The sequence below is a fragment of the Mus caroli genome, unplaced genomic scaffold (assembly GCF_978045245.1).
Source record: "Mus caroli unplaced genomic scaffold, Mus_caroli_1 scaffold_6, whole genome shotgun sequence".
Lineage (NCBI taxonomy): Eukaryota > Metazoa > Chordata > Mammalia > Rodentia > Muridae > Mus > Mus caroli.
This window is the reverse complement of record NW_028227261.1, coordinates 142,424,472-142,434,752: the sequence shown is the minus strand read 5'-3', so window position 1 is coordinate 142,434,752 and position 10,281 is coordinate 142,424,472. Positions and strand designations below refer to the sequence as shown.

Here is a 10,281-nt window from a genome sequence, read left to right as displayed (position 1 = left end):
AGACTAACACGAAGAATGGGTTTTGGTGCTAGAGTTCCTCTCCAACAAGAAGATGGCACAGTGGCCAGCACAAGTCATGCTAACACTGAGCCTCCAATGCTGGGCACAGATTTGGATCTCTTCTTGAAGCTAGCAAATTAAGTGAATAACCGGGTTAAAAAGAAAATTTTAAATGAAGCCCAAGTAAATTTGAAAACCATGCTTTGACATACTTTCCACTCAAAATGTACACATAAACCCTCTTTTTACCCCATTTTCCCCTCACATAGCCCACCATGTAGCTGCAAACTCTTCTGCCTCAAGAAGTAAACACAGGGAAAAAATTAACAGCATATGCATAAAATTCTCTCTACAAACTGTTGGATGGAAAATACAAAATTGAAAAAAAAAAGTTCCATTTTAGAGTCTCACAACCTCTTTTTTTTTTGTGATTTCTTCAGACAGGCTTTCTCTGCCTGCCTTTGCCTCACCACACCTGGCTTTTCTCACAACCTCTTGTTCCACAGTTCAGTAAAGGGGACCTGGGAAAAGATGGATTTACCTTTTTTCTTCAAGAGTTATCAGATGGTATGTGCTCTTCAAAGCCTTCACTCTTTCGAACTAGTGCACGTTCCAGGATCACACGGCCTTCCGTATAACACTGGCAATCTTCAGTAGCAAACTCATAGATCCATCCAGTTTACTATTTGGCAGCTCACATTTCAAGCCATGTGGCATGACCTGATCTTGAACTTCAATGTACTGCAAGTTAACTACCTTCAAAAAGAAACATTCTACCAGTGGTGCCTGTGAACCGAGTAGAGATGGGTTCGGAGCAATTGGTCAGGACTGTATCCCAGTTTGCCCAAGAAAACAGACCAGTGCCACCAATATGATCAAGAAAGATTCTAAAAACACATGTGGTAGCTGGGCGTGGTGGCCCATGCCTTTAATCCAAGCACTCAGGAGGCAGAGGAAGGGGGATTTCTGAGTTCGAGGCCAGCCTGGTCTACAAAGTGAATTCTAGGACAGCCAGGGCTATACAGAGAAACCTGTCTCAAAAAACCAAACCCACCCCCAAAAAACCAAATGTGGTGGTAGGAGCCTCTTCTCCCACTACATGTAAGCCAGAAGCAAGAGGAACAGTTGTCATCCTTGGCTTCAGTGAGTTCAGGACTAACATTGTATACATAAGACCGTCAAAACAAAAGAATATAAAAATTAAGATTCTTTATATAAACAAGTTTATAAAAATAAAAGGAATATTATATAGCACATTTTAAGGGAAGCAAGGCAAAAATCAAACTATTTTATGACTATTAACACAACCAGAAACCATGTAACTACATTAAAAATGTGAAAACTGGGCTGGTGGTTAGCATTTAGTCTGAAATGCATTTTGAGGTCCTGGGATTCATTCCCAGCACCGCCTAACTCCCCCAAAACAGGCAACCACCAACTTGTTAAAAAGCCTATACTTTGACATCTCTAAGAAAAACTAAGGTTATCTGATTGATAGTTCTGAACATCAGCTGCTAGTACATAATGTAAAAGTAAAGTGACAAGGTCACTGCCTAATAGGTAATAAGGCTCAAAAGTCACTGCTTTTTAACAATATTCTTAGCTGTTTGGTGAATGAACACTTCTAGGACAGTTTTACGTAACATACAGGTTTAAGTTTGCTTTCTAGGTATGTATTACTCTTTTTAATGTACATTCTGGGAAGGAAAAAAAGTATCACTCGAATGCAAACTGACACTGGGTGTCTTGTTAAAAGGAATACACTCCCAGCATAGACCAAATACTGTTCACGAAATTACTGGAGCTGGGTAATGAAATCATTAAGCTTTAGGACTATTCTCTCATGTGTCTGAAACTGTTGTGTTCAGTTGCCAAGAGTTGATAAACAAGGAGAATACTGTGACTTGCTCCATTTACTAAGTTCCGTGATATAAATATTGCCTCCTATGTATGATAGCCAATTGAAGTTAAATCAACATGTTACATGTTAGACAAGGCAATATGAGAAAGAGATGTGTAATAATAGTTCCCATTCTTCTATTTAGGAGACAAGTTTTCTACAGTAAACGTTTATAATGAAGTTTACAAAATAATAAGTCTGAAGCTGACAGAGAGGGCTCAGTCAGTATAATGTTTACTGCACTACCATAAGAACCTGAAAGCTTCGAGGAAGCAAATACAGGAAGATCCTGGAGATTTGCTGGCCAGTCCATCCAGCAAATTGGTGAACTCCAGTTTCAGTGAGTTTTGCCTCAAAAAAGTAAAAGTGAGCAAGATACCACCTTCGAATTCTAGCCTCCATACAAATACACCAATATATGTGTAGTATGCCTGATAAGTGAGTAAGTAAGACAGCCACAGTACTTATTTCAAATCAAAGCACAGAACTGGAGAGATGGTTCAGCAATTGCGAGCACAAACTGCTGTTGTAGAGCTCACAACTGTCTGTAGTTCCAGTTTCAGGGAATCTCATGAACTCTGCTTAGCTCCACAGACACATCGTTCACATACACACATGCAAATCACTGACTCTTATAAAAGATTAAGTTAACAAATATCAAGACACAGTGCTTCTGATTAACAGGTGCTCTCTACCCAAGTCTACCATTCCACCCCAGGCCAGTTTGAGAACCAATTACATGTTCAATAATCTTTCCCTTTAAGCTTTATCTTAGTTGTCTCATTGTGCTTGGCTTAGACATTCCAAATGTTTCATTCTACCTTAAAATCCTACTAGTTTGAAGACTATGTGTTTTTTTTTTCAAACAATATTTACGGTTTTATAAGTAGGACATTTATTAGTAAAAACAGAAACTTATGCAGGCTTCAGATTTAAGTGACTGAATGTTCATTCAGAATACTGAAAGTATTGTACACTTTTACATTAGCAAAATGATATACCGAATTAAAGAATAAACTTTGTTCATAATTACTCAGTGTGAGAAATGTCTGGTTGAAGAAAGTGTGTAAAACTGTTTAATATAAAGTATAAAAATCACAAAATTAAAACAAAGAAACTGGTGAGATGTCTTGGCAGATAAGAGCACTGACTGCTCTTCTGAACGTTCTGCGTTCAAATCCCAGCAACAACATGGTGGCTCACAACCATCAGTAATGAGATCTCACACACCATCTTCTGTTGTGTCTAAAGACAACTACAGTGTACTTACATCTAATAAATAAATCTTAAAAAAGAAAACTGTGGAGAGCCGTGCTGCGAGCAATCGTCATTATAAGATGGTGCCGGCCTCCACTCTGCCTAACTAGTAAACAAGCCTTGTACGCAGGTGGGAAAGTGAACTCATGCCTCGTCACTGCCCATCTCGGGTCATAGTAATGGGGTGATGGGCAAGCAATGAATCAGGAGCTTACATGCCACATCAGGTGCTGAAATGCCATGGCTGAGGGCTATATAAGCAACGCCATTTTCCGGAGTCTGGGTCTTCCCTCATGAAGAAGCAATAAAGCTTTTTGCTGCAGAAGAATCTGGTTGTCCGAGTGTGTTCTTGCCTGCGAGAATGATAGCTTGGGACAAGTGGCTCCAAGGAACCCGGGAACTTTTTACCATCACACCAGTGCCAGGGAGATCCCCCCGTTCCCGGGGCAGAATCAGAACTGCAGGACATTAAGGCTCTGTAAGGTAGGTACACTCTTGAAATTTCTCCAGAGTTAGACGCCCTTGTGATTGTTTTCACGGCGATTGTTCCTTCCCTTTCAGTTTCATTTTCCTTCCACAGCTGGAACTGCTGACTGGTTATCAGTTCGGTCACGCCTGGACAGCGACCAGTATGGGTATCTCCCTCTCTGTAGTAACGGCCTTATGGTCAGTCTTGAAGCAGTGTGGCCTGAAAATCGCCACTAACACTATAGAGGGATTTGTCAGGGAGATAGACCATGTGGCACCATGGTATGCTTGCTCGGGGTCATTAATTGTTGCCTCTTGGGACAAACTGAAAGTAGATCTAGTTAGGGAACAGCAGAACGGCAAACTGAAAGCAGGGACCATGCCATTGTGGAAACTGGTGAGATCATGCTTAACAGATGAGGATTGTCAGCAAATGGTTGAAGTGGGTCAGAAAGTTTTAGATGAAATTCAAGACAGTCTATCAGAGACAGAGTGGGGAGAGAGAGTAAGAGCTGAGAGGAAACAAGGTGCACTGAAGAATAAAGACATTTCCACGGGTCTTGAGCCCAAGAAAATGAAATATAAGGGAAAAAATGCCCTGGGAGAGCTTAGAAAAAGGTATGGAAAGGGAGAGAAGAAGAGAGATCAGCTGGGGAGGCACATAAGGAAAGGAGCCTCTACCCGCCATTAAATGAGTTCAAGGCACTAGCTGTCAGTAGCTCAGAATCGGATAAGGAACTTAGCTCCTCTGAGGAAACAGACTTAGAGGAAGAAGAGGCTGGATGCCAGCCAGATGAAAGACGAGCTAATCAGTCACAGAATAACATAGAGAAAGCAAAAGCAGCTAGAGACAAGTGTCAAATCGCTGCACGTTCTCCGGACCCTCGACCTCTGGATCCTAGTGCACCTCCGCCCTATGTGCAGAGGTATCATTCAGATTCATTCATTTCAAAAGAGGAACAGAGAAAACTGCAGCAAGCATTTCCAGTCTTTGAAGGCGCCGACGGCGGATTAGTTTACGCTCCGGTGGAGTATATACAGATTAAAGAACTTGCGGAGTCAGCCCGTAACTATGGAGTCAATGCCAACTTTACTGTAGCCCAAGTTGAAAGGCTTGCTATTCTGGCAATGACCCCCGGCGATTGGATGACTGTAGTGAAAGCTGCATGTCACGCTTTACAAACTATAGAAAAGGCCTTACAAGATGCTCAATTACAACGCATAGATGAGTCAAGTCATTTGAATTGTGCAAATTAAAAACTGCACGGTTACCAACAGCAACTAACTTGTGGCAAAATGGACCCTTATTGTGGGTCCACCCTAATGCTTCCCCTGCAAAAATCATTGAGTGGTATCCTAATGCAGTTGCTCAACTTGCACTTCCAGGGATAAAAGCAGCCATTACTCATTTTGGGAAAGAACCTCATATGCTAATTGTGCCTTATACCTCTGCTCAAGTTCAAACCCTGGCAGCAAAAACTAATGATTGGGCAGTCTTGGTTGCCTCCTATTCAGGACAAATTGATAATCATTATCCAAAACATCCAATTTCACAGTTTGCCTTAAGCCAAGCCATAGTGTTTCCAGTAGTAACAGCCCAACACCCACTTCCGGATGGGGTAGTAGTGTATACAGATGGATCCAAATCTGGTATAGGTGCATATGTAGTAAATGGCCAAGTAACATCTAAACAATATAATGAGACATCACCCCATGTTGTAGAGTGCTTGGTGGTTCTAGAGGACCTTGAAATTTTTCCGGGACCGCTAAATATTGTATCTGATTCCTTATATGTGGTTAATGCAGTTAATACGCTTGAAGTTGCTGGCTTAATTAGACCCTCTCGAAAGCTTGCTCACATTTTTCAGCAAATTCAGTCAGCCCTGTTACATAGAAAACATCTTTTGTATATTACTCATGTTAGGGCTCATTCTGGCCTTCCTGGCCCCATGTCTCATGGAAATGACTTGGCAGACAAAGCCACTATAATCGTGGCTGCTGCTCTGCCCTCACAGGCAGAGGCTGCAAGGGACTTTCATAAACTCTTCCAATTATGGCTGAAACATTACGCCGCCATTTCACTTTAACCAGGAAGGAAGCTCGTGACATTGTCACCCAATGTCAAAACTGTTGTCAATTTCTGCCTACTCCTCATGTAGGGGTAAACCCCCGAGGCATCAGGCCATTACAGGTCTGGCAAATGGATGTCACTCATATTTCCTCCTTTGGAAGAAATCAATATTTACATGTTTCCACTGACACCTGCTCTGGTGTTATGTTTGCTACACCTTTAACAGGTGAGAAAGCCTCTCATGTTATACAGCACTGTTTAGAAGCGTGGAGTGCTTGGGGCAAGCCCACAATTCTTAAAACTGATAATGGGCCAGCATATACCTCTACTAAATTTCAGCAATTTTGTCATCAAATGGATGTCACTCACCTGACTGGCCTTCCTTATAATCCTCAAAGACAGGGCATTGTGGAACGTGCCCATCATACACTCAAGTATTATTTTATAAAACAAAAGAGGGGAGTTGATGAGACTCTGCCCTCAGTGCCAAGAGTAGCTGTATCTATGGCACTCTTTACACTTAATTTTTTGAATCTTGACGGGCAAGGTCGCTCTGCAGCCGATCGACATAGTTCAGACCCTGATAGACCAAAAGAAATGGTGAAATGGAAGGATGTCTTATCTGGTATGTGGAAAGGCATGTAAAAACATATCGCATTTCCTTTGTTGGGGACTGTATTAGTCAGGGTTCTCAAGTCACAGAACTTATGAGTAGTCTCTACAGAGAAAAGGAATTTGTTAATGACTTACAGTCTGCAGTCCGACTCCATAACAATGGTCAGCAGCAGCTGTGAATGAAGTCCAAGGATCAAGCAGTTGCTCAATACAACATGGCAAGCAGTCGAAGGAGATAGAGCCTTCCTTCCTTTCTTCTTCCAATGTCCTTATGTGGTCTCCAGCAGAAGGTGTAGCCCAGATTAAAGGTATGTGCCACCACACCTTTAATCGCAGATGACCTTGAACTCCGAGATCTCCCTGTCTTAATCTTCTGGAATTCATAGCCACTGTGCCTCAAGATCTCCATACCAAGATCCAAGCCAGAAACTTCTATCTCCCAGCCTCCAGATTAGGATCACTGGTGAGCCTTCCAATTCTAGATTGTAGTTCATTCCAGATATAGTCAAGTTGAAAACCAGGAATAGCCACTACAGGGATATTTTTCTAGGATAAACTCTCATGTACATGCCATTGCCACCCTTGATGAAACACATACTTTTAAGTGCTAGAACCAGGTATTTTCTGTTGCTGTAGTATTATTTCCTGACACACTAAATAGACTGTGTGTCCTGGAGTTTGAAATAAATTTTAAATGCCCACCCCTATATGTCTGATCCATCTTTACCTATGAGCATGGTAACCTAGCAACCAGGTGCCTCAAGTCTAAGATTATTTTTTTTCTGAACCTTATTGTTCAATCAACTCAGCAGACTCACTATTAAGGCTGCTGGGGAGCAGGATACTGCATACTGTGGGTATTGGTACCATGGTGACCCTTACAAGGCCTTGGCGACCACAGCATTCAAATACTGTTCTTCAGCCTGTTCTTTAGCCCATCCTGACACCATGTACCTTCTCTGGGTTCTCTTCAAAGTCTCATGGGCACAGATCTCCATTCCTTTCTGGAGGCCAGAGAGAGTACTCTCAACCAGTACTACAAAGTCTCGGCACTCTCCTGTGCACCATGGGGCACTTACAATGCACTAGGTGGGGTGGTTTGGGGGTAGATGGACTCTGACCAAAATGAAGCATTCCTGGCAGTCAGATATCTTGTTAGAAGAATATTTCAGAAAATGAACATCGACTAATCCTAAGGACATGGTTTCCGGGGGGGGGGGGGTTGCACTTGGCACTCGAATGAGATCAGTAACCCTGGCCCCACCACCCTACCCTTAACACTTTCTTGACTCAGAGATCATTGAGTAGAGTTGTTCAGTTTCCATGATTTTTTTTAATGGAGATTTTATTTCCTTTATTTGACAAACTTAAGTCTTGGGTACATCAAAACCAATTTCTGGGATGAGGGAAAAAAACCCAGAACCCACAATAGAAAAAAAAAAAAGTATCATCTGGGTCACAACAGAACCCAGAGAATATATTCTTACAGTTGAAATTTATACGTGCTTCATAATTGACCTCTGATACAAAATGACCTATTGAATTTACAACTTTGTCCTTGGTGTGGAGGTCCACAGACAAACTAGGACGTCTTCAGACCTTAGCTGGATGCGATGAGGGGTCATTTGGCTTTTGACTCTTTTTTTCTTGTCTAAGAGGTAGCAGCAGCAACAGTGTCCACCTTCTGGGCAGCTTCTTTCTTGGCATGATGAGCCTGCAGGACTGCCACGGCTTCATCTACCTTGGAGCAGAGGGACTCGGGGGACTCCAGCATGTGCAGCAGCTCAGAGTTGTCAATTTCCAGCAGCATCCCGGTGATTTTCCCAGCCAGGTTTGAATGCATTGTTTGGATAAGCGGGAACAGACGCTCCCCCAGCATCTGCTTCTGCTCATGGGGGGGCACTGCAGCAAGCATGGAGTCAGTCAGGGGCTCCTGACCCTGGACGTGGACTGCAGGCTGGGGGGGCTGCAGCGGCTGGATGGCAGGGTGTGGGCTGTGGACACTGGAGGCGCACTTGTATGGAGTCACAGCCTTGGGAGAGGCGGCAGCAACTGTGGCTGAAGGGATGCCTCCAGACTGGCAGCTGTCAGTCAGCCCTTGCTGGGCGGCACCAGCCCCACCAAAGTCCATAGCCAAGCGGTCCGGGCACTCAGACCCGACTCTCTGAGCAGTAGTAGGAAGGCCACGAGAGGCCGGAGCATTACCAGTTGGAGCCAGATGTCGAAGAGCTGGACGAGGCCCAGACTGCCGCAGGGCACTAGGCATTCCTTGGAAGCCTTGAGGTCTCCCGCCTTGCTGCCAGCGTGGATTAGGCCTCATCTGTGCTAACTGGTTAGGCGTGTAATATGGGGGTCTTCCCTGAGCCTGCGGAACTGCGGGCACAAAGTAGCCACCAGCTGCAGGCTGGGACTGATCTAAGATGGCACTGGCAGGGAGTACTCTCATCCCCGCCACTCGTCGCATGTACTGGTTAGTCAGGTGAGCCTTCCGCTCTTCTTTCCTCTGGGCCAAGGCGACATACAGAGGCTTGGAGCCCACAATGCGTCTATTCATCTCGGTGACAGCTTTGGTCGCCTCTTCAGGAGAGGAGAAACAGACAAAGCCAAACCCTTTGCTTCTCCCATCTTCTAGCATCACCTTCGCACTGGTGATTGATCCAAAGGGAGAAAACGCTTTCCTTAATTTCTCATCATCAATCGTGTCATCCAAGTTCTTAATGTAGAGATTCACCCCCTGGTACCGGCTAATCCTCTCCTGCTTCAGCCGCTCAAACTTCCGCTTTAGCTCAGCCTGCCTTTCTACCTTTTTCTGTGCACGGCCTACAAATATGGCTTTCCCGCTCATTTCTTTTCCATTCATTTCTTCCACAGCCTTATTGGCATCTGCGTGCTTCTCGTAACTTACAAAGCCAAAGCCTTTGGACTTCCCACTGGAGTCTCTCATCACCTTGACACTTAGGGTCTTACCAAACTGGCTGAAGAGCTCTTTCAGGTTCCCATCATCCACCTCTTCTCCGAAGTTTTTGATATAAACATTGGTGAATTCCTTGGCCTTGGCTCCAAGCTCTGCTTCCCGCTCTTGGCGAGACTTGAATCTACCCACAAACACTTTACGGTCATTGAGAAGCATGCCATTCATCTTCTCGATGACCTTGTCGGCGGCCTCTTGGGTCTCAAAGTGAACAAAAGCATAGCCCTTAGAGCCGTTCTCATCACAGACCACCTTACAGGACAAGATGTTTCCAAAGGCAGAGAAAGTGTCATACAGTGCCTTGTTGTCTATGGATTTGTCCAGGTTCTTGATGAAGACATTTCCCACCCCAGACTTTCTCAAAGAGGGATCCCTCTGCGACCACATGATGCGGATTGGCTTTCCCTTTATCACGTCGAAGTTCATGGTGTCCAAGGCCCTCTCAGCGTCAGCTGGCTGCTGGAAGTTGACGTAGGCATAACCCAGAGAGCGCCCGGTGATCATATCGCGACAGACCCGGATGGACAGCACAGGCCCCACAGGGCTGAACTTTTCATACAGCATGGCTTTGGTGACGTCCAAGTGCAAATCGCCCACGTATAAGGAGGCCATGGGGTAGCTGCTGGCTGCAGGGATCATCTCCCCACCCCCCACGACCCCGAGCCCCGCCAGGAGGACTTCTAACAAGGCCTACTGCAGGACAAAAGGGGCTCCCAGGAGCTATGGCACGCTCCGCGGTGCACAGGTGGCACCAGCGACCCCAGGGAAGGCTGGAGCAAGGAGGCTCCGAGTCCGGACCCGAGTGCGGGACGACTTACACGGGACTGCAAAAGCCCGAAGACAAAAGGCTCTCAAAAACGATATGGCCCGCTCCTGGAGTTTGTACTCTCCAGCTGTCCTGGCTTGAGGCTTAAAAAATAAAAATTAAAGTAGGAAATCCCCTCGTAAGGGGGGAAAATTTTTTCAAGAGGCAACCAGATGCTGCACTCACGGCCGCCT

At 44.8% G+C, this 10,281-nt stretch overlaps 1 protein-coding gene and 1 pseudogene across 4 annotated transcripts; both read right to left on the bottom strand.

Moving 5' to 3' along the window:
• Window positions 1–460: 460 nt before the first annotated feature.
• Window positions 461–7,309, bottom strand: LOC147004414 (protein yippee-like 5 pseudogene; annotated as a pseudogene).
• Window positions 7,310–7,942: 633 nt separating this feature from the next.
• LOC147004413 (polyadenylate-binding protein 4-like) lies at window positions 7,943–9,921 on the bottom strand. 4 transcript variants are annotated; one of them, XM_085839493.1, is made up of 2 exons: window positions 8,473–9,921; window positions 7,943–8,412 (listed from the first exon to the last, which is right to left on the bottom strand). In XM_085839493.1, the coding sequence occupies exons 1-2, from the start codon at window positions 9,919–9,921 to the stop codon at window positions 7,963–7,965; spliced, it is 1,899 nt and encodes a 632-aa protein (XP_085695619.1). In that variant the 3' UTR covers window positions 7,943–7,962. The 4 variants fall into 4 exon arrangements, with proteins under 4 accessions (XP_085695619.1, XP_085695620.1, XP_085695621.1 ...); XM_085839494.1 differs by having other exon boundaries at window positions 7,943–8,388; XM_085839495.1 differs by having other exon boundaries at window positions 7,943–8,381; window positions 8,499–9,921.
• Between the last annotated feature and the right edge of the window lie 360 nt (window positions 9,922–10,281).

Coding starts and splice junctions, on each gene's coding strand:
- LOC147004413 (XM_085839492.1), bottom strand. CDS start 9,921: ATGATCCCTGCAGCCAGCAGCTACCCCATGGCCTCCTTATACGTGGGC.